At 41.5% G+C, this 26,373-nt stretch overlaps 2 protein-coding genes across 4 annotated transcripts in view; one reads left to right on the top strand and one right to left on the bottom strand.

Annotated features, from left to right (window-relative positions):
* CMTM4 (CKLF like MARVEL transmembrane domain containing 4) overlaps nucleotides 1-6,007 on the top strand; it is a 106,133-nt gene extending 100,126 nt beyond the window's left edge. For both annotated transcript variants that reach the window (XM_019505538.1, XM_019505537.1), the window contains exons 3-4: nucleotides 4,464-4,562; nucleotides 5,806-6,007. In XM_019505538.1, the coding sequence (XP_019361083.1) occupies nucleotides 4,464-4,562; nucleotides 5,806-5,982 (276 nt within the window). In that variant the 3' untranslated portion in view covers nucleotides 5,983-6,007. The remainder of the gene's footprint in view (nucleotides 1-4,463; nucleotides 4,563-5,805) is intronic.
* Nucleotides 6,008-6,009: 2 nt separating this feature from the next.
* Nucleotides 6,010-26,015, bottom strand: CMTM3 (CKLF like MARVEL transmembrane domain containing 3). Of its 2 annotated transcripts, none has more exons than XM_019505539.1 (4): nucleotides 25,824-26,015; nucleotides 23,539-23,634; nucleotides 22,216-22,337; nucleotides 6,010-6,360 (listed from the first exon to the last, which is right to left on the bottom strand). In XM_019505539.1, the coding sequence occupies exons 1-4, from the start codon at nucleotides 25,998-26,000 to the stop codon at nucleotides 6,327-6,329; spliced, it is 429 nt and encodes a 142-aa protein (XP_019361084.1). In that variant the 5' UTR covers nucleotides 26,001-26,015; the 3' UTR covers nucleotides 6,010-6,326. The 2 variants fall into 2 exon arrangements, with proteins under 2 accessions (XP_019361084.1, XP_019361085.1); XM_019505540.1 differs by lacking the exon at nucleotides 6,010-6,360 and adding an exon at nucleotides 19,331-20,787 and having other exon boundaries at nucleotides 22,217-22,337.
* Nucleotides 26,016-26,373: the final 358 nt, after the last annotated feature.

The raw sequence follows: 26,373 nt of genomic DNA, 5'->3' as shown, positions 1-26,373 counted from the left end.
CAGCTGGTGCCCCACCCCAGCTGGGCAGCCCCTACCCCAGCCCCACTCCCTCCTTCACCATGGGGGGGGTATTGATCTATGCCCCTTCCCTCCCCTCTCTTCTTCCACAACAACAGACTTAGCACCTGCAGGCAGCTCTCCAAGCTGCCAGGCTGTGCTCCTCGTTGCCTGTGTGCTGCACTGCGGCTGTGCGCACACACAGGCATTTATCAGCCAAATTATCGGCCACTTCAGGCCAATTTCCAATATAGTCAATTTTCTTTATATTGGGGCTGATCCACCTCTAGTAAAAGGCCCTACTTTCTTTTACATACCACCTGACAGCTTGTGCTCTTTCTGTCCAGACTTCTGTCACTTTATCTTGACCCAACTGACTTTCTCCTGGAAAATTATACTCCTGAAGCCTTGGAGAGGAGTAGGCAAGACATGTGGCTGTCATTGCCACTGCTGGTTGCTAGAGCCAATTTCAGCAGACTTGGGAGGCTTACTGGAAAGGCTCCTTCATATTTCTTTCCCTTTGCAGCTGTTTAGAAATGACTTTCTGATTATCAGTAGCAACTGATCTCTGCAAAATCACAGCCTCCGTCCAGTATTCTCTCTCTAGTTAGGTTGTAGGCCCTTTTCCCCTGTCCATGCTTGACACCTAAAGGTGGAGGACTTTGGGATGACTCGCTGCTGCTAGCTCTCTAGGTGCTATTTGCATTGCCCTTCTCTCCTGCTTGTTATCCAGTCCAGCTTCAAGAAGTGAGAAAAAGACACACAAATATAGTTAAAGTAAAAACCTACAGTCTTAATGTTTGCCCATGGAAAGATTAAAGACTGAATGATGATTTTAGTGGAGGCCCCCAAGTGCACCCTGGGGTCATTTGGAGCTGACAGATTTTTTTTTCTTTTAAAGGTGGCCATCCTTGACAGAACTAGCTGATTAGCAAGGTTGTGGACATTGGATATTGAGTAGCAACTGACTGCAAACTCTGTGATTCATCATTAAGAATAATTGATGCCCTGTGTAATGGGCTTAGTAAACTGGCAAGGAGCATAGCTCCATCCTGAATGGATAATAATGTGCCAAATATTTTGGGAGGTGCTCTGTTTTGTGAGCTGGCTTGACATGTTTTATCAGCAAAAGGTCAGCTGCATAATTCCCACTCAAGCTTGAACTGAGTAATGAAGTTGTTTCTCCTTCTTATAACTTTGTATGGGTAAAGCACATTGTGTGTATATCTATTGGATATAAAAATGTTTTTGTTACAGATTCAGCATGTTGTCCCGCCCATTAAGTAGCCCTCCATCAGTGTCCTTTTAAGAACCCCCTAGATCTGTGCTTAATGTGGCAGAAAGTAAGACATTTTGGTGCATCCAGTATAGTTATGATCTACTGCTTGTACAGAACTAGTGCTACATAGGACAGGATTTGACTTTTCCTGTATGGCCTCCAAAAGAGTGGCAAACATTTGATTGCTGGTCATGCTCACCATTGTCCCCTAGTACGTCCCCCTTTTGTCTGTATACATCTGTTATCTTACGCTTAGATTGTAAGCTCTTTGTAGGCAAGAACCATCTTTGTTTTGTGTTTTAGAAAACACCTACTGCAAATGGGGTCCTAGGGAAAGTCTTTTTAGTCACTAGAGTAATACAGGTCATTACTTTAGAGGTTATTCTTTCTTTTATTCCCCTGCTAGCCAGCCTTGTTGAAATTTAGCTAAAAAATGAGTCCACCTCTATCCACCCTCCTCAAGTAATGGTCCACCTAGCTACTAATATTTGCCCCTCAAATGGATACCAAAATGCGACAGTGGGAAGTATGTAGTGCAAAGAGGGTTTGAAAAGTGAAGAAAAAAGGTTTTAAAAATATAGCACTCTGGCCTTTCTGTTTTGTCACATTGAGTGTGTAACTCTGTCACAGTTTAGTTGTACTTTTGATTCATGAAGCTAAATTGATTAGGGAATGATGGAATAAATTATATGAATAATTAGGAAGTGCCAGTAAATTGCAATCTAGAGCAGATGTGATCCGTACCCTAGACTTTACTCTGTGTTACGGATGGAAGCTTTGTATAGAGTTTTATGGCACAGCAGACTGTCTCATGAGGCTGCTGTAATTTCAGCTGAAATTCTTTTATCTGTGTGATGTGGCTTTACTTTGTCTATAAATATATCAGTAAAAACTTTCAGCCACATCATGGCCAGATTTGAAACTGCTCATCTTTTTCTGATTAGCTTTATTCTCTTTTATTGTCACGGTCACTGGGTTTGTCATATTACTAAAAAGTAAATACATAAATACTTTCCGGGAATATCTTTTGAATTCTCATTCTTATCCGGGATCTAGATTCTTCAAAGCAGTTGTATCATGTCAAAGTTAGAGAGTGCCATATTTTCCTCGTGTATTGGTCTGGCTTTGCTGTTGTTTTGATTGTGATGAAATACTGGATTATAAAGCCCTGCCCTTTTACTGAAGTTAGCAACATTACCAGCATGTACCCCAACATCAGCAATCCAGTTTTGCTCCTCTATTCCCCTACACAAATCCATTTTCTACATTAACAGGAGTTTTTATTCTAAAACATGAGCAGTTGGAAAGTTTTTAAGAAAACAATAAAGTTTAAATATCACACAAGGCTTAATTATAGCAATAGATTTTGGTAACAAGGAGAATGAGAACTCCGAAATAAGAATAGCAGGCTGGAATTAATATTGTTTTACTACTTTAAATGTGAATTGGTCCCATATTGGTAAGAAAAGCCTGACAACTTCTGAAAAACAGAAGATACCAGTACTTGTTTCAGACCAGTGGTTCTCAACCGTTGCAGTCCCAAAGCACACTCCATGCTGCTTCTGAATTTCACAGCACCCAAGATGAGAACAACTCTTCTGTATCATAACTAGTGCAGGTGGGGAGGGAGGTGTGCTGAGAGCAAAAGAGTTGGGGGGACGGGGGCAGGGGTCAGGGGCAGGCAGTCTTTTGTGCTACTGTGGGCTCACCCAGGGGTTGCAGGCTCGCTGTTAGGTTCCTGGGCAGAATCCCCATGTTAGCTCGCCTCACCCTCTTCATTAACCTCTTGCAGGCGCTGGTGATCTGCATGTAGATCATGGCTGTGAAAGGATTAACACAGTAGCTGTTGCCACAGCAGAGGGGTGAAGGAGCCAGGTTGTAAGGGGGATCCTGCAAGAGAACAGCCCATCCTAGTGAGTCCAGGGCACAGACCCCTGTTGTCATCCCTGACCCGCTCCCCCTGTCTCCACTTTGGCTGTAGCCAGGCAGAACTGTTCCCCTTGCCTGTGGTTCCAGGAGGGGCTGGAACTATGGCAGGCAGGCTGGGAAGGGCTGTGGCCAAGGGGCATCTGCTGCAGCTGTCTTGGTTCTCCTGGCTTACCCCTCCTGGAAACAAAGGGGTACTGGACAGTTCCACCTGGCAGTGACAGTGGTACCAGCTCTGCAGCACCCTCGAACAGTTCTCTGTTTGAGAAGCAGTGCTTTACACAATGTCTGACTGCAACTACCTTTCCCAGGATGGGCTTGTTGAAGACAGGCCAGTCTCTTTGTCTGCTCTACGCTGCATTGTTTGACACAGAAAATCAAGTTTATCAAGTTTAATGGGGATTCTTGAATAAACTAGTATGTGGTGTGTATCACAGGCCATTGACTCTCTTTTTTAAATTTTATTTTTTTTAAACATCTGGCTAGGTCTGATGTCAGCATATTTTTAAAAAAGAAAGATTAATGATTGGATCCCAAACTAACATGTAGGCTCATTAATTGAATTGCATGTATTGGTGAAAGTGTTTCTATATTGAAATCTGAATTTCTACTAAATCTAGACATCTGAGTATATGTTTTTTGGGACATGTAAATAAGTGTGGTATTTTTCCTACTTGTTTGTGTGTGCTTTCTCAACCTCACCTTCTAATTATATGTAATATAAAACTACAAACACACATACGTATGTGTGTGTACAATACAGACACCTATTATTCTTACAGTGCCGTAGGGTGTGTAGTACTTCATAGACCAGTAGAGACTGGTACTAGAGAGTGTGCAATCTAAATATTTGTGAATATTTTCTAGATAGTGTATGAAAAATTGCTGTGGCTTGAAAAAAACAATAGTTTGAGGGAGTATGAGATTAGTATTATGGTTAATTAGTTGGAATGCAGCAGCTTTCTTTTAACCTCAACTCTTCTAAGACAGTTTGATACACTTTTTGTAGTTGTACTTATTTTGTGCTTCTCATTACTAGTTAGAAACTGGTGCAACATCTGGAATCCACCACAATGATTTACTATGAGCCTAAGTTAATGTTAATTTGTGTCTGTCATGCCGCGTGTGCAAGTCATTGCCACCTGTTGCATAAAAGATAAACGTCATAAGTCAGATGGCTTTGAAGGTTCTGTTCTGATACTTTATCAATTCAGGTTAAAAAATGATTGCGTGTTAATTTCTGGTAACCTTGTTTTCACAGGATCTGGTCAACACTGGACTCAGCACTTTCTTCTTTTTCATTGCATCTGTTGTACTCGCTGCTTTAAACCATAAAACTGGAGCAGAGATCGCTGCTGTGGTAAGAAAATAATTTAAATTTCTTTACTCTTGATGGTTACTTCTCATCAGAACTAAAGAGTGACTCTCCCCACCCACTGGCTATATTAGTCTCTGTCACTCGCTCTTCTTTCTAGACCAGGGGCGGGCAATTATTTTGGGTGGAGGGCTGCTTAATGAGTTTTGGCAAGGCATCGAGGGCCACATGACAGGCAGCCAGGGGCAGACAAATATTGTTTTTTTTAAAACTTAGGGGCTCTGTGGGCTGGATATAACGGCCTGGCGGGCCCTGTTTGGCCCACCCTTGCTGTAGACTCAGGATCTTATTTCTCTTTTACATGTTGGCCAGTCAGTGTTTTGATTTCAAGAACTTGTTTGACCTCGAGCCTGGGTGAAATTGAATGGTCAAAAATGTTACTTTTTTGATGGCAAGAGCCAAAGGCATGAAGTATTTTAGGCAGGTGTTCTGGAAGTTTGCCAGTTTAATTAGTCATAAATGCAACATTAAGTTGTACTTTTAAGTGTTCAGCATTCAGGGTATATCTACACTGCAGCTTGAAGTGTAGCATAAGGATATCCAGGCTAGTTTAATATGACAGGCAGTCCAGCCTCAGCAGCACAGAGCTCCACATGGGCCAGTTGACTATGCTGCTGTGGTTAGACTACTTCTAATTCCTGTGCTAGCTTGGGGATCTATACTGCAGACTGCACTGTAGCGCACAAACTTATCCCAGTGCACATGAAATCGAACCTGCTTTAAAGTTGTTACAACTTCCGTGCTAAATTCTTTATGGGGGAGTATGGGCATTCTTGAATTTCCTTCAGGATTGCAAGGATATGGTAACTGCTTCTGTGCTTGACCTGGTAAATTTAAGCTTTTTATATGGGTGGTTATAACAATGGTGAAAGTACTGCAATAGCTCTAAAGAAACCTGTATGGAGGAAATTGAGAGAATGGGCATGCTAACTCATTATGTCCTGTGATCAGGAGTCCAGGGCAGTTAGCCCTGCCCTCCTTGCTATTAAGTATAACGTGCCTCCAGGGATTTATGGCAAGTTCTAGCTCTAGGATCATCAATTCTAGTGCTTTTCACAAGTGTTAGAATTTATTTAAAAGATGACATCTGGAGGCCCCAAGAGTGTGTCAGTGCAACAAAAAGTGCAGAAGGTTACAAACCTTTGAAGTACTAAAGCTTTGCAAGGTTTTATTGGAAAACTTGATTTTGAAGTTTGCCTTTGACAAATTTTGCTGCTGTTCCTTTTAGATATTTGGTTTCTTGGCAATGGCAGTGTATGCTGTGAATCTGTATTTAGCTGTTAAGAAATGGCGAATGAACGGCAGGCAGCAGAACAGCCGGCAGACCAGCAATTACTTGCGGGCCCGGACAGAATCGAGAGAAGTGGATCAGCATCCTGAGATTCAGCGTTTGGATGATGCATGAAAGCTACATCTGGGAGAGGACTGTGAGGAGGGAAAACAAACGTTTTATTTTCTCTCATCAAGTAAAGTTCATGTAGTTTTCAGTTTTCCATATTTTTAGGAAGAGAAGGGAGAGCCTGTCTTGGCAGAAAATACCTGGCTGTGTGTATAGAGAAATACGTTGATCTACATTTTGTTCAAAAGCCATTCACATGAAGGCTATAAGTACTGGCCACACAAAAAGCAAGATCTGTGTGAAAAGTCCACATAGGTGTCTGAAGTGTGTTAGTATTTTGATTAAACACCTGCAGGGTACTTTGTCCAGTTTCAGGCTGTAGAGACTCATCGTATTCTACCACTATCTCTTCATCCAGCAGGAATGTTGTAACCAACATTGTTTTCCTAAAAAAGAGAAGAAAAACAAAGCCTCCTTGAAAATTCAGTGCATTGCACATGAATAGAAAGTGAGGGACAGATAGCAATAACATTAGCTAGAGACCATGTACACTAATGCTGTACACTTCCTTGTGCAGCTTTGCCAATTCAATTCAATTCTCACTTCCACAGTTTCTTTCTTGGTACATTTGTATCGCTGAGACAGACAACCATGTTGGATATTTGGGCTGGTGGATATGATGATGCAGACAGACCTACACTATTGACAGTGCCGAAGCTACCAAATAAGTTTCTTTTATGACCTTGGCCGTATTAGAACTTGGGCTTCTACATGTGCAAAATGAGTACATATGCCTGCTCTGTGGTCAGCACAACCTAGGCAGCACAAGTATGTAGGTATCTGTGAGTGGTTTTGAATATTTTGCATAACTTTCAATAACAAAATCCTTTTTGGAATAATTATCAAATAATCATCTACACCACAGTGACAGTTGTTCCTAATTCCTAGGTTCAGCTTTCTGGAAATGTTAGGAGCCAGAAAAATCCATGTTTCCAAGACTGCAATACTGCATTTTGTGTATGATTAATACATTTCATGGCATATTCTGGTTTGGGCTTGTCATGTGACTTTTGTTTTATGTTTAAACTGGTTGGTAGTAACTAATGCAAGTTGATTTGTCCAATTTGAGTATTATCTACAAATGTTTTTATAATGCTCCTTTGAAGATTAGGTTGTAAGGAAGACAGTATGATGGACTCTCTTGTTTTTCACTGTTTATATTTATAAGCCCTTCTCCCTAGTTTTAAGTTTTCTTATTTACATTCCAGTTTCAGTGAGGAGGAGAAGAATTCATGTTTTCTAATTGGAGACTATTCTGCAATAATACAAGTAGAATCTGTTAATTGTAATTGGAAGACTTCCCAATATTTAATGTTGTCTATGTTGTTATGTCTGTTTGTCATGTGCATCATGGTTGGCACATGAGTAAGTGCACATTTCAGCAAGTTTCCTGTTTGTTGTAGGTGAAGGAAATAAAAAATCACTAGTCAAGTTCCAACCTAATGGAAATTGGGGGATCTTTGAAATCAGTGGAGTTCTGCTTGCTTGCACCTGATCTGAGTTGACTTTAAGCATTGTATTTGCATGTAGCTATTCCCAGCATACTTATACATACTTGTACCAGTAAATACTTGGAATGCTAAGTGTGAAGGGTAGTAAAATTCAGAGGTACTGTCCAGTTACTTTCAGGTACATGTGAACTTTGCAAAACACTTTTACCAACCCTACAATCATTAGAAATATGTTTGTGATTTTTTTTCTGGTTAACTTCCAAAGAAGATAGAGAGCTCAGGATTTAAACACTATGCTTCACTGTTCACATCTTAGGCAATGCAGCATTGTACTAGTGCATGAAAGCCAGAAAGTGGAACTGACTCATCTGTTTTTATCATCCAGCATGTACATGTATGTTGTTTCCAGTCCAAGCTACGTTAATGGTCAGAAGCAAACTTAGATAGTTTCAAGATTAAGGTTAGTGATTAAATTAAAAGAACATTTTAAAAACCTTGTTTTTAACTTAGTAATTGATCTCTCCTAACATTTTAATGTTATGTTACATTTCAGTGAATGCTCTAGTTGAAGGCAGGGCTGAGTTTAGAGTCTGAACACCTAACTGTTGAAGTTCACTTGAACCTACAAATTAGCTAACAACACAGATGGCTTATTAATGTAAAGTTGCTCTTCACCAGGACTTTTGGACATCATATGAAACCTGTAGTTTGATCTACTGAATGATGGAGTTTATCATGCCTATTGGTGCTCTGTATTTCCGCACACTGTACCGAACGTTGGAGGGATGTGAGGGAGTTTATAGATGCTGTTAATTGTTAAATGAAAATGAGTATTCATCAAAACATGTTAAAAATTAAACACGGTGACATCTAGGCTGTATAAAAAAGAGAATGTAGAAATCTTACTGAAAGCTCCAAGAAGAGACACCTGGAAGATATTGTCTGCTCCACATTTATACTTGTAGCATGACGTTTCAACTGAAGTCATGGAGCAGACGGATAAACTGGGTGCTAAGAGCCATAACAATTGAAATGTTCCAAAAGTAACTGAAACGCTCTAGGCACCTCTTCATATGAAGTACTATTTTGTAGTGTTTCACTTCATTACATATGCCCAGGGACAGCACACAGGAGCTAGACTGGAGCTGGGCTTACCCCTACTTCCCCACCGACTGCTGCGGCAGTGTTGACAGTGGGCCCAGCCCCTTCCACCCTTCCCTCTCCTCCATCTATTTTCCCTATGAAGGGAGGAGAAGCTGAGACGAGCCGAAGGTCACTACAGCCTGCTCTAGCATCCTCAGGCCAGTGCTAGACAAGGCTGCAGGAGTTTGGAACATTTCAGCCAGGAATGGTACAGGGGATGTAAGCATGTCCCCTGGCTGTAATTTTTCAGTTCTGAAGCTTTACCAATGAAGCATTTTCAAGTGCGTTTCACTTGGAAATGCTACAGCTGTTATATCAGTTTGCACCCGGTGTGGCACAGTAGTAAGGCTTGTTAATGTAGCAGGAGTTTATTCCATATGTTGTTTAGAAAAAGGAATAAAACATGGGATGTCCTGTAGTCCCCTAGTTTTCCCTATGGTTTGTTGTTGACCTTAATTAATGTTCTGGTTACTGAATAATCTTGTGCTGAGCATCTGCAATTTTATGAGCTCTTGATATCTTTTAACTTGTGTCTTCAGTTATGTGGGGAAGTAGGGGGAAGTTGATAGTACTTTGCCAGTTGATTCACAAAGAGTTCTTGTTAGTGTGCATGGGGGCTGCAGATGCCTGACTAAACATGAGCAATACACTGATACCTCTAACATGGTATGATACGGGATCATACAGTAACATATAGTATGACCTGAAATGGTTACACTTGAAATACAATGGGTTTGATATGTTGTGCATAGTATCCCATTGTTTATTACTTACATTTTTTACGTAGTTGAAACAGTCATTGGAGTCGAGTTTCAGCAGAAAACTAACGAGAGACAGGTCTTAAATACATTGGTAAATAGAAAAATGTGGAGCTTCCTTATTTTGGGGACCAAAGAAGATGTTCGTGTAGTGCACATATACTCTTTTTAATCTGAGCTAGTGATGTATTAGTTTTGGAAAGCATTAATTTTGATCTTTAATTTGAAGAAGCTGGATATGCTTGAAGCTGGGATAGAGAATCATATGTACATAGTGAACTTCCCAAATATATGGTAGTGTAATGAAATAAACCCTCTTCCAACAAAATTGAAACTGATAATCCTATTGAAGGTTGCAGTTGGCTGCCTTGGAAAAAAAATGCAGGGATTTTTTTTTTGTGAAATGTGCATAGAAAATACGTGCTTAATTGCTGCTTCCTACTGGATTATGGTTTTGCTTTGCCATCAGTTAGTCCTGCTCTAATGTATTTGGTATCATAGAGGGATGATTTCTTTTAGTTCATGAGAACACTGCTGAGTTTCTCAAAGGACAGCGTAAATGAAGCTAAATTGAAAACCAAACTGAGGGACGTTGTGGAAATTGGATATGTGAAACAGTGGTCAGGATCAGTGTTTTCTTGTGGGGCAAATACTGCCCTCAGATAAGCAGTGAAGTCGGTGTGTATTCAGTGTGTTGGCGGAGATAAGGGCACAGTTTTTTCCATAGTCATATACATTGCATAAGAGTCATATAACATGAATAAAATGGTTACTTAATGACAGTGACAGCTGCACATGTGGGTGGGTTTTTTTTCCCCCCTAGTAGCTCTATTATATGCACCTTTATCAACATCATGATGCATTTGGCACGTGGCAGCTTGTTCATCTTGCCACACATTCCCATGACCTTAGCAGCATGCAAACTGCTCTGTGCCTGAGAGAATTTTTGCAGAAAACCAAGCACTGGGGGGTGGTTAGCCCAGTAGTGAAGCTGGTTCCTTTTTCCTTCTATCTGGTCCTCCGGTTTTGGTCGTTTTTGGACATACGTCTCCATTCTGTTTGCCTTTAGAAAGCTACAGGTTGCCCAGAACCTGCTCTAATTTATTTGTGATCTTGTTTGGTGATTTGATTTTTTTTTTTTTTTGTAGATTTTTTTTTTTCTCCTCCATAAATTTAGAATCTGTTTTTGTACACAAGTCCTCCTATTGTACCCCACAGAAATGCAAGCACATAGTTTAAAAGACTTGGAGAGTCTTATGCTTCTTCCAGAGAGATGCTTCTAGCATTGGGATCTCTGAGGTCTCAGCTTCCCAGGATGTAGTGGTCTTTAATCAGTGGTCGGCCTTTATGTATGACAGCCCTTGCTTCCAGATATTCAGAAGTCTACAAGGCATTGCTTGGCTCTGGTGGCAAGGCTTGTTATGGTTGCTTTTTGTGCTTAAGGGATGCTTGTTATTTAAAGACTTAAATGCAGCCAGACAAAGACCTTAAAGATGCTCTGCCAGTGTGATCCAATGTTAAACTCTGTGATGAGCTTTACTTTAGGGAAGAATAACTCCTCTGGTGTTTTGTATGACTTGCATTCAGCCTGTATCCCATGGCTTGGACCCGTCTGGGACTCCTCTGTTCTCGACCTCCTGTGTCTGGCAGTACGAGATGCTGGAGGGAGCTGAGGAGAGTTGGAGGGACAGTCAGCAATTTCTGGTATTTTTCTAAATCAGTGACTCATCACTTGGCAGTGGAAGGCTTCAGTACAAATCTTCATATCAAAGAATCTTTGTTCCATTTGTAACATTGCGAGCTCTAGGGATTCTCAAACTATTCTCCTCCTTCAGTGGGAAGGGTCTGTGGATTAGTAAGAGAACAACTCTTCGAAAAGATGGCCCGGACAGTTGTATGCATTTGGGTTGTAGAATTTGTCTCCAAACTTTTCCATGACACATCAGGTTTAACCTTTCTAGGCAAAGGAAGTCTTTCCCTTCTTGCTTTTAGCCTTCCTGAGCTCTTGTGGGGGGTAGAACAAGTGCTTGCCATATCCATTGCACATTCCTATTACAAAGTTTGTAATTCATCTTTCTCTTTTTGACAGGGAATATTTCCCTACCTTAAGCCTTCCCATGCATGTTTGGTTTTTTCTCCCATAATCCTTTTTTCAACTCTTCTAACCCATTTCCTTTCTGGAAGTGGTGATTAATAATACAGTGGTTCTGCTGAGCACCTTTCACACAAAGTTTGAAGAGATCTGCAGTTCAAATGTTATTAAAAATAGTGTCATCCATCCTCCTGCAGATGCAATGTGAAAACTTGAACAACTTTCCAAATCTAAACAGAAGCATAAACAAGATATAAGCCCTCACATTTAAAGGCCTGGAGCCAGATAGCTTCAACTGCTATTTAGCAAATAAGTGGGCAGAATTTGATCATGATCATAAATGTGCAGGGAGCTAATAATACTTAGCACTTACATAACTATCTTCAAAACAGCACGTGCACATTAATGATTATCCGCGCCCCTGGGATGGAGGCAGGGAATGTTTTCTGCAGTTCTGCAGAAGGGGGAGACATGAGGCTAAGTGAGTCAATGGTAAAAGCAGGCTTAGAAAGCTGTGCTCCTTTGACTTTTAACCCTGAGGAGCCAGCACCATCCCTAATCAGAAATCAAGATCATCAAATCTTGATGTTAACCAAACTCTTCTATGGATTTTAAAGGTACACTGTTAAGTTGCCTGTAATATTGTTGTCATAGCATTCACTCATTTGAAGAGCAGTGCTTGCTCCATAGAGTTGCTACAGCATGCAGGTGCTGCCTCCGCCCGAAGATCAGAGGGTTCCTGGGAAGGAAGGACAGGTTGAAGGCACCAGTCTTGCAAAATGTTATGTCCCTAAGTTATCCCTACAGTGGAGGCTGTTTCCTTGCATGGGATTTCTTTAGGGTCCTCCCCATGCAGGGGAATGTAGCACTGGAGCCAAATCTAACTCGGACAGATTATGTGGTGAGAGCAGTTGTAAACTATTGTGTGTTTATACTTGTTTTCACATGTATTGGAAATTACACATGGCCATTTTGAAATAAAACTGAAATCTGCACCGAATAAGAATGTTCTCAGAAGGGAGCTGGAAAGGTTGCTTGAAAATAGCTAATGAAGTGATGAGGAAAGTCTTCCTTTCACTTGAATGGGGGAAGTCACTAAAACTATAGGCAGAATTAATTTTAAATTGTTTTTAGTCCAGGGCTCTGCTCTGTATTCAGGAATTCTCAGGAAACTTCTGTAGAGGTTTTTTGTTGTTCGTTTTGGGTTTTTTTCTTACTACCACTGTATTGACTGTCTCTCTTGGTCACAGGAGCAGGGGGGCTTCAGATCTGGTGGATCTGTCTGGGAGATAGTGAAGTTGTAGTAGTTTTGTTTTTATTATTATTGTTTAATTAAAAGAAAAAGATCTGTCCCTAATTTAACCATTTATATTTTAGAATATACTTTTTAGGAGAAACTCTACGTACACTGTGATTATAGTGTCCTTTGACTTGGAATACATGATGAAGTCCGATTTTTCTTTTGGGATATGCAGCTTTCAGAAGTGTTCTTATATATACCCATGAATGAAAGCTGCTTATTTATCTCAGAAAATGTAAGTACATCTTGTGCTGGCATTTGCTAAACTTTCGTATCCGCAATCCCAGAGGGGCTAGTGAAGAGTTGCCTTTTAATTGCTATGGGCTAATAATATTTTTTTATAACTAATCAAAGAGGTTCCTCCTTAAATTATATTTGGCAAACAGAAGATATTTAATTTTGTTTTTATATTCAATATACATAGTTACCTTGATTGACATATTTATAATAGAGCTAATGAATTTACTATGAAGGTTTTATCTCTGTCCCATGGATTTCATGGATGAAGTATAAGCCAGTTAACATATTGAAGAATATGAAAACTGTCTTCATCGATTCATGATGAAGACATAGGAACATTTCAAAAGACAGTGTCCAGATCTTGTAAACAGGCTTTTGGACCTTTCCTTGTTCTTTGGTTGGGGCTGGTCCCTGCAGCTATAACAACATCTAGATGGGAAATGCTGGAGTAACTGAATGAAATACAAACATCTGCCTCTTCTGACTGGTAAGGATTATTGTCCAGAAAATGATGAATTTCAAGGTACTGTTTCTTGGACAGATGTCTTAATAGACATATTTAGTTGAAACCTTTGTGTGTTTTGAAAGGAAATACCCTCTAACTAGTCTGAGTTATTACTTGTGGTAACCTTTAGTCCCAGAAGTGTAATAGTCTAAAAATTTTTGCGATGCTATGTTGATCCTGACGTCTATAAGATTAACGTGGTTCTGGTTAGCATTCTGTATTTTAAAACTTGCTACCTTCTTTTGTTTCTGCCATTAATAGTTAGATCTTGAATGTTTACTGGTTCCTACTTGTTGGATATTGTGGAGGGATAGTGCATCTTGGCACTACTGTTAGTGAAGCTTTAAATAGTAAGTTGCAGTGCTTGTGTGAGATCTTATCTTATTTTTGATTTGCACTGTGACAAATTTGCATTTTTAAATAACTCTTACACTTAAAAGACAACATTTAGGATGTCCTAGAATGTAAGATTTAGCTATTTGCGAGGTGTCTTACCTGTCCAGGTTTCTTCTCTTCTACGTTGGTGTCAATTGAAACTATTTGTATATGTTGGAGCTTGTAAGGGTTCAGGAACCCATGATAAAAATAGTAAAGTGTGTATTTATTACTCATTGTATTGCTCAATTTTGATTTGCAAAGTTGACACTTGTTATGTCTTTTCATGTACTTGTAAACAAATATTGGAAAATCTATTTCACCTAGGGTGCCTTCCTTATGTGATATAAGCACTTGTCAATCATAAAGGTAGAGATGTAAATGTATTAAACCAGTAAACACTATTTTTGTAACATGGCTGACTAACACACTTTTGGCTCCTTGTTTTGTTTTCACTAATACCAGCCTTAATGGTAACCAGCCTGTTTGTTTTTCTTTGGTGCACTAAATAGTTATGTTCTGATCTTACGGTGGAATGGGAAAATTGTACCTCTTCTGCTCTGCGTGAGCCAGTTACCTGATAATGGAAAATTGTTCAGACATGGGGTGAGTGAACTAAACTATCAAATGCATGTACCCTCTCCTTTGTGAGACTCCTGTTTGTGGGATGCAGACACATCCTGGGAGCTGAGTCCCTGTAAAGGAACAGATTGGGACTGTCTGATCCAAACCAGTCCTGCATCCAGCTGATACTTGGAGCTGAGCTAAAGCAGACCTTGTAGAAGAAGGCGTCCTGCCTTGCTTGAAAGACTTCAGGTGACAGGCACACGTTCCAGTACTGCCAGTTGTGACCACGAGCAGCAGAAGGCTCAGGAATACCAGGTGAAAGTAAAGCCTTCCTTATTTTCAAATCTGCATGGTAAAGCAGAGTTATAGCCATCTGTCTTTTGAACTTGCTGACTTCTAGGCTGGGCATAGTGGACTCAATTTTCATTTTAAAATTTGAGCACAATTAATCTGTGTGACCCTGACACCCCTGTCCCCCTCTGCCGCTCATGGTTTCTTCAGAAAATTGTAATCTTCTGCCAAACATTTTGAGCATGTTTTATGTGCCATTGCAAATCAGAGCCTGATTCTGCAGACATTCCTCAGGCAGAACTCTCTGCTGGCTTCTAGGACGGCAGGATCAGCCCCTCCCTTCCACCCCCATGTGTTATCTCCCCTTTGTGTATGAATGCATGTTCTGACCAATTGGTTTTAATTTTAAGAAAACTTCATTCAAGCAAAATGTGTGTATGAGAAGTTTCCAGCTTGATGTCACTTCAGCTGGATTTTGGTTGGTGTGCTTGCAGCTATGTTAAATCGGTAAAGGCCATGGGCAAGATGGTTCGTACAAACAATTGAAGGTTTCTGCTCTAGGTAACTACTGTCCACTCCACACTGGTGTCATTTTCAGTCTTGGTAATGTGTTTAACCTGAAACGGCATGTATAGTGACTGTCAGGCTCTTTGTTCAAGGAAATTCTTTTGATGCTTTGAATAACTTCAAAGGCCAAATCATTTCAGCATAAGCAAAGGAGATGCACTTCCTAAACTTATTTTTAATGACAGCTCATTCTTTTGTATGTTACCCACTTCTTTTCTGTTCTTATAATTGCTAAACTGCAAATAAGTTGAAGGATTGTAATAAATTTATTGTGTGATACAGAAGGCAGTCTCTAACTTCCTATTTTATCTTGTCTATGTTTTTAAAAATACATGTCTTTATAACACAATTTAATGGTGTAGTTTATCAGTTTAAAATGTCATTTTGCTTATCCAATCTTTTGTATATGGGCACAATAACTTTTTTGTAATTTCCCAATTCAGAATGTAGTATTGCATTACCTTTGAGTTTGTCTGTTTTTGTTGTTGTCCTTTTTGATATAATAAGATACTGAGCTCTACAAATTTTCATGGTACTCTTCTGATTACGTCTTCATAGTGGTAAAAATCTGTATTTTTGTATGTAGGGAAATAGTAGTTTTCTGAACACTAATCTCTGATCAATATAGTATGGAATCATTTGTGAAGGATTTCTTGTTTAATAAATGGACATGTTAAAGTGCTAAAACATTGTCTTCATCTGTAAATGTAATATGGTAATGCAGAACTGAGTGTCATAGTTGTCAACGTACTTATTAGAAAGTGTATTTAATAACCGATGCTTATGAGAGTGCGTCAGACACTTAAAGACATTATGACTGACTTGTGGATAATAGTGAAACAAGGAGACACTCTGGATACAAAAGTTAATGGAAACCCAGTTGTCAGCTGTCTTTGAGACGTTTCATACAGCTGAAAGCACGTGGAGCTGCCTTGTTGAAAGAGTGCTTGGCTGCAGCGGGATCTCTTACGGGAGGTTTGTCTAGTACAGTGTAACGGAGTGAAATGCTGTAGCTTATTGTGATTTGTAGAGTTGCACTTTGAAATGTAAGGAGAGCCCAAGACCGAAATTTTGGAGGAAGTAAGTAACCTGCCCCCACAAGTACTGCTGGGGTTGGAGAGCAACTTGGCAAAAAGATGAATGTTGTCATTATGTGTGCTTTTGGCATGATGAGAGTAATTTGGCTCAGCAGGTGAGAGGTGTTAGGAAGGGAAACTTCTTAGAAAATGTGTTCATTGAATGCTGTGAAAAACTGGGGGAAATTTGGGAGCTGTTTACAAAGTATCTGAAGAAGAGCCTACCATACTCTCTCACCCCAGCATCCACCACAGCCTGCTCTGCTGGATGGAGGATTTGCTGAGGGAGTGCCAAGTGCTTGTGTGATATACTTTTCTTCAAAAAGTATTGCCAAAAAATGATGATAAACTGCTACCAGCTGGTCCAGTTCCAGTTGGCCCACGTGTCTTGCGGGCAGCCTGACACCAGGGTCAGGCTGCCCGCAACACCATCAGGAGCAGTTTGTCGTCTGTACTGAAGTTGTACCCGAGACCCAGTCACAGGCAGGGAGCCCATAATGCTAGATGCTATGTAAATGCAGAACATGGTGAACATGCTGCTGGCATTGTAATCCTTGGTGCTGTTGGTAGTCCTGAGCGATGCCAAGAAGCTGTTGTTAGTTGTTTTGCCTCTGCCCCCTCGCACCCCCAGGGGAAGTGATTGCTCTGTGGTACCCTAGAACAGGCTAAAAGAATATCTGATTTAGTTTGCAATGCATTTCTGTGGAGGCCCAGTTTTATTGAGGTTTAGACCACCCCACAAGGGTAAATACCTTACGTTTCCAGTGACTTTTGAGGCCAGGCCACCAGAAATATACTTTATTAATACCAGATTGCAGGCACTTGCATGTTTTTCATCAGGCTAGGATTTGCATGTCCTGATGCAGCCTACTGTTGTATCCTAGCCCAGGCAAGGTGTGGGTCATTAAATGTAGGCTTTGAAATCAGGGGTTCTCACCAAGGAAAATAATTAAAAGCACAGCTCCCCTCCTTGTTTTGTGGTTTGCAGCTGTCAAGCTTGTGAGTTAATGGATGGTCTAAAAATGCTCTGTACAGAGGTGGTCGTGAGTTCCCTGCCAGGTAACATTCCTGTGCTATCACTTGCCTAGTAATATATTAGAAGACATGAACAAAGCTTCCACTGATGAGAATAAAAGGCTTTTGACAAAAAAGAGTTGAGGCAAAATAGTGAGACAGCCTTCCATCTGGCTGGTAAATGGAGATCTTTTTCTCCCTACCTACATCTTTGATTTTCAGCGAGGAGCGTTAATCATGGGAGTATTATATTGTCCCTATGTAAATTTGCTCTGCAGTTTGCTGTTCCAGATTTTTTTCTTTATTCATCTATTGTATAGTGCTCTGCTGGAGAATTGCTGAAGTCTGAACTAGAGATGGCTGTACTGTGGGGGTAGGTAAAATTATGCCTTTGTTAGCATTCAGGTGCTTTGTAATTTATGGTTATCGTTGTCAGAAAACGGACAAGGTTTAGGCCTGAAAACAATAGCTGTTTGGTTATAACACTGCTGTTGCATTGACTGTTTGAGTAACAGCAAATGTCCTCACATACAGATATTTTCACAGACAATGACCAGCAAGCATTTCCATTAATTTTGGTTGGTTAGTTTAAAAAGATTCTACAGTCAGGAATGATATTAGACAAGTTTTCAGGCATTAAATGCCTCCCCTCAGGTCTGGGAAAGCAGCAGATAAGTTAAAATACCAAGTAGAGCAAGTATTTTAAAAAATCAGGACCTTAGGGTTTGCCATCTGCAAACACTAACAAAAGATATGAACTAGGCCCCAAGTCACAATTAGCTTTAAATTCATGGAATTTGAAAAAAAAAATACATTTCAGGTTTTCTTTATTTGGAATAAATACCTTTTGAAAACCCCAAACCAAGCAGTCATTTTTTTTTTTTCAACACTGAGATACCTAGATAGGACAGATAAGAGCTGATATACTCCAGAAGCTGACCTTTAAAACAAACAAACAAAACAAAACAAAACCCCGACATCATGATGCTAATTTTAAAATTGTGAAGAGGCAACCTGGTTGGCAGCTAGCAAAAACTGGTATCAAATTCACTTTATATGAATCTTCTGTTGACTTACAGACTTGTCAACATGGAAAAAGGCAACACAATTCATTTTATTTAAGGGGAATTTGCAATGGAAAACACCTCCAAAAGGCAATATCATGTCCTTCAGTACTATTAGATTTCAAAGCCCGCAGCCCTTTGCACACCTGCAATAATTACTGGAGAGACTAATGAAATGTAGTGTATGGGCTAGAGGGAAAGTATATGTCCTTGTTAATAGGTGGGCAAGCAGTGTCGTAGTGGTGGGGAGGCATCACTGTCTTCCTGTGTCGTGTGCAGAGTGCCAGGCAATGGGTGGGATTTTCAAAGGAAAACACAAAGCTCAGCTTCTACTAAAGGAGGTTTAATGGCGCCTGCTTTATAAAGGCTCCCATGTGCTTGTTTCCAGCTGTGACATGCATTACATATCAAAATTAAAATTACAAAACAATGTACAAAAATGATACCACAGTTCCACTAATGTCACAGTAAATGCCAGTAAACACGACAGGATAAAGGCTTAAAGAAATGAGTAATTCCACACAGAAGAAGTCCTGAACGAAGCAAAGATTACGTATTGCCTTTGGAAACGAACATTCATTATCGCTGCGTATCCTTTAGAGGTTTGGAATGAGGAACTGTGGAGAAGCAAGAGGCTGCCTTTTGGATACCTCTTTGTTCGGGCAGATCATCCTTTTGACATATGTGTGCACTGCTAGGAAGTGCCTTGCCTGTAGCCAGCTAGCAGCCAGCTGCTAGCCTGCAACTGAAGCGCAAGCGATAGTTTTGTGTCCAGCAAAAAAATGCCTTTCATGTTTTACCACCTTATTCACTCTTCAGGTACCATCTGGTCTTGTGAGGTTTTTTTTTTTTGTTTTGTTTTAAACTACCTGGTCCCAGACTCTGTTAAAATGCCTTAATTTTATATTTAAAAAAAAAAAAAAATTCTTTGAAACAGTTAAAAGCAAATGCTACAAGCAAAAAGTCATTTGGCATAATTGCTTGGGATATGGACTGGCATTCTCTCCAGCTCTGACTATTCCAGGTAGCTTATGTTACCTGTGAAAATAGTCTCCCTTAAGAGAACCCTGTTCATAAATGCAGGGATTTATTCCAGAAATGCTACAGTGGACAAGCTGTGTCCTCTTTCCAAAAAACCTGAGTGGGGAGGGAAAACCAGCTTCACTGCACTAACTGCGAGGCTGGACTTCGCCTCTTCACAGTGGGGAGGGAGTCTTGCCCTCCTAGGTTAGAGCTGTCCTGAGCTTTGCAGAAGACTTCTCTGTGTCGTGTCCTGTACCCCAGCATTCATGGCAGCATGATGGTCAGGAGCTGGGAGCCCAGACGTTCTCAGACCTGGGCTACCCATTGCTCTTGACTGGAGTGCTACTAACAGTACGGATCAAGAAATTAGGCAGCGATGCCTCACTCCAAAGTCCCTGCAGGCTGCTACAATGGCTCTGAGCCAGCCCTGCCTGGACATTCTGCAGTAACCTGGAGCTGTAAACATGCAGACCGTACTGGGGGCTTCTGTGAAGGTGGCAGGAAGGTGAGGTTAGGATGGTGCATCAGCCCCATTTTGGAAAGATGAGAAGGCTGGGAAGTCCCAAGAAAGCAGCTTGGGAAGTCAGCGACTTGTCCCTAGCAAATTCTACAGATGATGGAAAATGTAAGGTCCACTGAGCCAGTATCTGAGCCAAGGCTCAGACTTGCTTTGAGATTTGTTCATGTTTCACATTTCCTGCTGCTTATTTTCTCCTTGTCACATGTAGGCAGCAGAGACGGAGTTAAATGCAGTGTGAAACCCCATGCATTCACTATACCCTACACCACCAGTGCTGGAGATAGGAAAGGTACTGTGACTTCATCTACAAAAATACTGCTTAATCTGACAAAAACCCCAAAACATTAAAAGGCATTTCATGCCTCTTGACTTTGGTATAGCAAGAAAGATTAAAGCTGGAAGTATAAAAGGTTTGGAATAAAGAAAGCATGTTAAAAGATAAGCTCTGTTACAATACTATGTTCCTGTTCACTCAGTAAATTGTAGCGCTGAACAAGGGTAGGCCAAGGAGAGCTGAGATTCATGTTAACACATGGATCTCTGCACCAGGCTGAACTGCTGCAGAATCATCTGTTTCCAAAGAAATTATACCTGCCAGGGGCGTATTCTCCTCCCCACACGTCACTGCACCACTTGCTTTGGTAAGCCTGTAACCAGTGAGGTGAAGAGGGAGAATACTGGTGCCAGAGACCCAAAGCAGAAGGGGAAAACTGTCAGTTGGCAGTGCATTCAGCAAATAGGAAAGTGCTTGGTCCTTCCTTCCCTTAGACACCACAGTCTGTCAATGCTCTGTTCTTCAGTCCGAGTCCGAATCAGAGTTCTCATCTGAAACCAAAGAGGCTGGTGAGAGAGGAAACTGAAAGCTGCATTGCTGCCCTTGCCTGCTGTTTTGACAGTATGCTCCGGCTCTGCTTCTCTAGCAGTGCCCTTGTGTATTACCAACTCCTTAGAACAGTTCACTACTAGAAATTGCCCCCGTTATTTGCATTTCCCTTGGAGAGGCAAATTAACCAGAGTTTATTGCATTTAGCAATGTGCCTTCGCTAGCTCCTACATAGGATTACCAGTGGAGGTCTGTTAAATGAGGCTTAACATAGCATGGTACGTGTCCACAAATTCTTTTGCCTCAGACAAATTCAATTTGACACCTCAAGTGGAAAAAGCTGCAGAGATACCACTAAATGGAGGCTATCATAGCGTCTGTACCGTACTTTGTCAGGCAGGAGCCAGAACAAGGTGGCACCTTAAAGACTCATTCAGAAATCAATAAGCTTTCATAGGCGACAGCTTACTTCATCAGCTGCTGTGAATGGATGAATTGCAGTGTAGCAATCGCATGTGTCTACATGTGATCATCATCTCCCTCACTGTAGCGGTGCGCTGCCTGGGTATAGTGCGCTGCACTCATGGTGCAGTAACCACCCATACTGTGCCATGCTTTAGTACTTCGAAAAAGAAACAATAAAGCAGGGCACTGTAGCAATGTTGCCGTACCCTCTGTTGAGGAGTCTAATCCTCCTAAATACCCTGAATCTGGTAGATTTTGTGGGGAGAAAGCTATGGGTGGATTAGGAAGAGAAAGTCCCATTCTGCATCCAAAGACGCCCCTCATGTTCTAGCACGTGACTGCTTAATGCTGCTCGTAGTAACACACAAATACCAAAAGTAAGTTGTAACTAAAGACCTCATGCTCCAGAACGTGATGTTGCAGCTCAAACAGAAACGGGCAATAACGTTTTATCATAGTGTTTGAGGAGGTTCAGAGCTTTCCAACTTTGGCCTTTTTGTTAAGCTTGGTCCAACTGGTATCTGCTTATACCAGACGTGAATGGTGCAGCCTAGACCCTGAGGTCCATGCAAATCATATCTCCTATATTAATAATAAAGCTTTAACTGGATCCATAGTATAATAAATGGGTGAGAGAGTTACTGATCTATCCTGCTGAGGGACAAAACTTGTCCTTTCCCCAAGTAAAATCAGAGTATTAGAAATGGTGAAGGGAAAGAGAGTGTCCATGAGAACCCTGAAAACATTTTGTGCTAACTTGAGTATTAACTGTTCTGGTATTCAGTGAAGTGCAGAACAACTATCTTGGTTTGTTCAGAGCACAGGTTTCTTATGGAAGGTAAAAAAAAAAAAAACTCCAAATACCAGCAAGACCTAGGCCTTAAGGACAGCCTGCTCATACTTGTTAATGCTGGAAATGTGTTGGCTGTCAGGTTGGTGTGAAACCAAAGGGGGTGTTTTACCTACCTTCTGACTTCTGCGCTTCATTATCGTTGGAAGAATTGCCTTGTTTAAGAAATGTGACCAGGTCGTTAAAGGTAATGTAGAAATCGATGGCAAACACTACTGTGGCTATGAATCCGAATACCTATGGCAGGAGGACACCTTTTTATTAGCAGTTCACATCAGCAGCAAAAATGACAGCAGTTAGTTGACAGAGAGCTGCGAGGGCTCACATAGTACAGTAACAGTTTCGACAAGGGCCACACTCAGTGTTGTGCCACTCCAGATGTTATTCTGAACCACCTTTGCACCTACGAAAGTGTAGGCCCGTGGGAAACCTGCCCAATGACCCCGAGACTGCCTTGTAGAGGCTCCACCTGTACCCACCATCCTGCAGTTGGCACATCTGCTCAGAAGGCATCATCAGAGACCACCTGTGCTGGACTAACTGCTGTTTGCCCTCTGGGCCAGAGGAATGCCCTTTAAACCACCTTTCCATCCTAGCTTTTACCATATTACAAGACCTGCAGCTGCCACAGAATTTGTCTACTGATGGATAAGCAGTGTTGTGTGTCTGGAGCTATCTATTCATAGTCACAGGACACGCAGGCTGGAAAAAGTAGGAGACCTCCTGCAACTGCTTTGCAGCATGAATCCTGCATTCGGTGATGCTCCCCAGCCACAAAAATAGTGACAAAGGTGGAATTAAAATCAACCTTCTTCAATATCCAGTTTGGTCAGGGCTCTGGTTTGGGAGAAGCATCCCAAAATATTTTTAAAAATACTGCATGATTTTAATGTGTATTATTCATGCTGCATTAAATATTTAGTTTTTCTGAGCCTCACATTACAAATGGAGAAAACATGTCTCAGTTCTGACCACACAGTACTGACTCTGAACCCTGTCCAAGGAAGAGCTCTTCAGCCAGGCTGTGTGGTGACGTGGTGTTTAGAGGGGAAAATGGCATAACTTCTGTTTCAACATATCGGTGCCAAATCAGGCAGTAGAGGCACAAGAGGGAAAATATTTGCAGCATGGATCAGATTTGATAAAATACAATGACCTTTTCAGGACTCTCTACAGGAGCGGGTTAAGTATTATTTACATTTTGCAGAGGGATAAATGAAAGCACAATAAGGGACATGCCAGGGGGAGTGGCAACACTGGGAACAGGACCCAGGGTCTGATTCCTAGTCCCTTGTTCTAAATAACAGGTTGTTTTTCCTCACCTGGGACTGATGCTGGGCTTAAATTCATTTTTTGGCAAAACATAGGGGCGGGGAGGTTTCTAAAGTGTGGCCGAGGACAAATCACCAAGTTGCAAGAGTGTAATAACTATACTTACTCCTGCTGCTTTGGATGCTCCATCTGCATATTTTGAGACTGCAGCAATTGAGATGGCAAAATATATAATGGCGGCAGTGACACAGCGCAAGAAATCCTGTAAAAAAAGCCAGATGATGGTAACATGTTAAATTCCTCTTAGAATGATGTTAACATGACAAATGTCATTGGACTTGTGTCTTGGGTCATCTATCACTTCTGTTCTCTCCACATACATCTGTTGTAGTGTAGCAGATGAATCTTTGACTTCCCAGGTATCAAAAAATGAATGAAACTGAAAAAGAAAGTAAATAGGCATGGAGCTGGTAGCTAGATTCTCGGTTGACCCAGGACAAGCCTCACGTGTGAGAAGAGTATGTTATCCTGGCTCAAGCCAGGAGTCTGAGTAATGCTACACCACAGTTTAAAGTAAAGAACATTTCACCTTTGAGACCAAATCAGGAATGTTTTCTTGGTGTCACAGCCATCTCATTATCCTAATGCAACCTGACAGGGCATTGGCAATTGTTGCGAGAGATTTTTCTTCTGTCAGCTGAAATATAACGCACGCACAGCTATTGCAGAAATGATGCTGGAAAACAGCACTTTCACCTGAAATTTCAAAAGACTCTTGTGTTTACAGATGCAATTATAGGCTCTTCGGGGTGGGAGCACTTGCTTTCTATCGGTTCTTGTAACATGCTGGGGAAATGGAGCAGTGTAGTGATGCAAAACAATGATGTGCTATTATGCACAGAGGGCGCAGTGGTATCTTGACCCCTATTCACAATTAGGGTTGTGTCTATTCGGAGCAGATGGGCAACTTAAGGTATTGTTGTAAGACATCCTCCAAGAAACTGAAATCCTTTGAGGTCAAACAGAGGTTGACAATCTGCATTATGAGGCAGGTGTATGTCACTGCACAATAAATGTCCCACTGGCCGTGCCCCCCGCCCCTTGGAAAGTCTCTTACACGGCTCTGTGAAGGACGCTGTAGAGCAGCAAAAGATGATAATTATTTAGAAGGGGCACTCGACGATGGACCTGTGACCACCAGCTCTGCAGCACTTAGATGTTCACAGAGAAAGAAACCACTGCTGTAGTTTCATCCGCTAAGGAGTCTGCCGATATTTAACTCAAATTTCAGCAAGGCCAGTTATCGATATGCTCCGCTGAAAGGGATTCCAAACTGACCTGGATGGGATTCATCGCTTGGTAAAACCTATTTGTGCTGCTAGAGAAATGTTCCCCTTGTTGTGTGTGTTTGGAGCAACAGAGACATCCAGTGGCCAGTGAGAGGCAGGAACCAATAGCTCCTGGAGGCTTCCTCCTGATGGAGACTTGCCTGTTACAGTAATGGTGGTTTGGTTGACACAGATTAGGGCTTGACTGGCACCTGGCTTCCTCCTAACAGGCCATCGTGGGTTTGCCTCTAGAAGGGGTCAGCTGTGTTACTCTGAAGGCAGGGCAGGATGAGACCTTACAGCAGTGGTGCTCAACCTGTTTGCCACAGTAGGCCACACTTGCAGCTCTCAATGTGTTATGTGGGCTGCACCCCCACAACTTACAGCCTGTGTGTCCGTTAAAACTGTTTTGTATCTGCTATCTGACAGTAATGCAATGAAAATCAATATGCTGTAATACCTCTCATTTCTTTACTTAATGTCTTTACTTCCTTTTTTAACAGGATGTCAGCAGTGTGCTGATTGGGTTGCATGCTGCCCATGGGTTGAGAACCACTGCCTTAGAAACTCAGAGCTTTTGTAGGCAGCTCTTTCCCATGCTGTACGTCTGATGACATGTTGCCTATAAAGACCTCCTGTGCCAGTTAGTCCCCCCCCACTACCCTCTGCCTTACTGTGTGTCTGTGCTCACACAGTGCACCACACTGGAAAATCTCAAAGTACATTAGCAAGGCAGTGATACTACCATCACTTTCCAGAGTGTGAGGAAACTGAGGCACAGCACTGAAGGGCTGCATTCGCAACACCACGCAGCGCTGGCCTGGAAGTCAGAGCTGTGGATAATTGAGCTCCAAGTAACATGTCCAGATTGGGAGTAGAGCCGAGGCCTGTGCTCTCACTGAACTGTTGCTCCCTAGAGAGAGAGTCAGCTAAGATCTTGTAGAAAGCCCGTTGTACTTTGAAGTGACAGCCTGTCCTTGGACTGAAAGGCACTACGCAAAAGAAGTTTGTAATAATGAGGTCAAGTAGCTAATGATAAGCCTAGAATACAGTTCTCTCTCTTTTATCATCTCTTCTCAAACTGCACAATTGAAGTTGTGTGTGTCTTTTGCATCCCACTTACCGACAAAGGCCAGCAGATTCCTTTGAACTTCTCATTAAGCTTAGAGGCATAGGCAAAGAAAAGGAACACTGCCATTAGAAACTCTAAGAGCGGTACCATCATGAAAGCTGCAGCTGAAGATGCAATATAGCAGATGAAGGTGATAAATGACAGCACCTGGAGTAAAAGGGAAAACATGGATAATTAGTCATGTGGCACAGCAGAGACCACCCGGGGCTCTCCGTGGGGCTGTGACTGAAAGACACCAAAGGACTATTCCCCAATCCAGCACATGTCACTCTGCATTTCCCCGGGGCCTCCCACTTAGACTGGCATAAATCTAGTACAGTGTCATTTGTTGTGATCTGTCTGATTTACTCATGTGTCTGATTGATGCATCAGGATTTACCCCCATCTAAATTCCTTAATAGGCCCTGACGGGTAAACAAATCTGGCAACATAATTATGGCACCAGAGCAACGCTGCCAGAAAGTGAATACATTAAGTGTAAGCTTTCAAACCGGGGCAGTTCCCATCTGAAATTCAAGTCAGTGCTCTGACAACCCAAAGA

Source organism: Gavialis gangeticus, unplaced genomic scaffold, assembly GCF_001723915.1.
Source record: "Gavialis gangeticus isolate Ggan-Ray unplaced genomic scaffold, GavGan_comp1, whole genome shotgun sequence".
Taxonomy (NCBI): domain Eukaryota; kingdom Metazoa; phylum Chordata; order Crocodylia; family Gavialidae; genus Gavialis; species Gavialis gangeticus.
Note: the sequence above shows the minus strand (reverse complement) of the source record. Positions and strands in the feature narration are given on the sequence as shown.

Coding starts and splice junctions, on each gene's coding strand:
- CMTM3 (XM_019505539.1), bottom strand. CDS start 26,000: ATGTTTTCCCTTTTACTCCAGGTGCTGTCATTTATCACCTTCATCTGC. Junction 22,338..23,538: donor GAGCATCCAAAGCAGCAGGA/GTAAGTATAGTT, acceptor CTCCTGCCATAG/GTATTCGGATTCATAGCCAC. Junction 6,361..22,215: donor GAAGCGCAGAAGTCAGAAGG/TAGGTAAAACAC, acceptor TCTTTTTTAGGA/AAACAATGTTGGTTACAACA.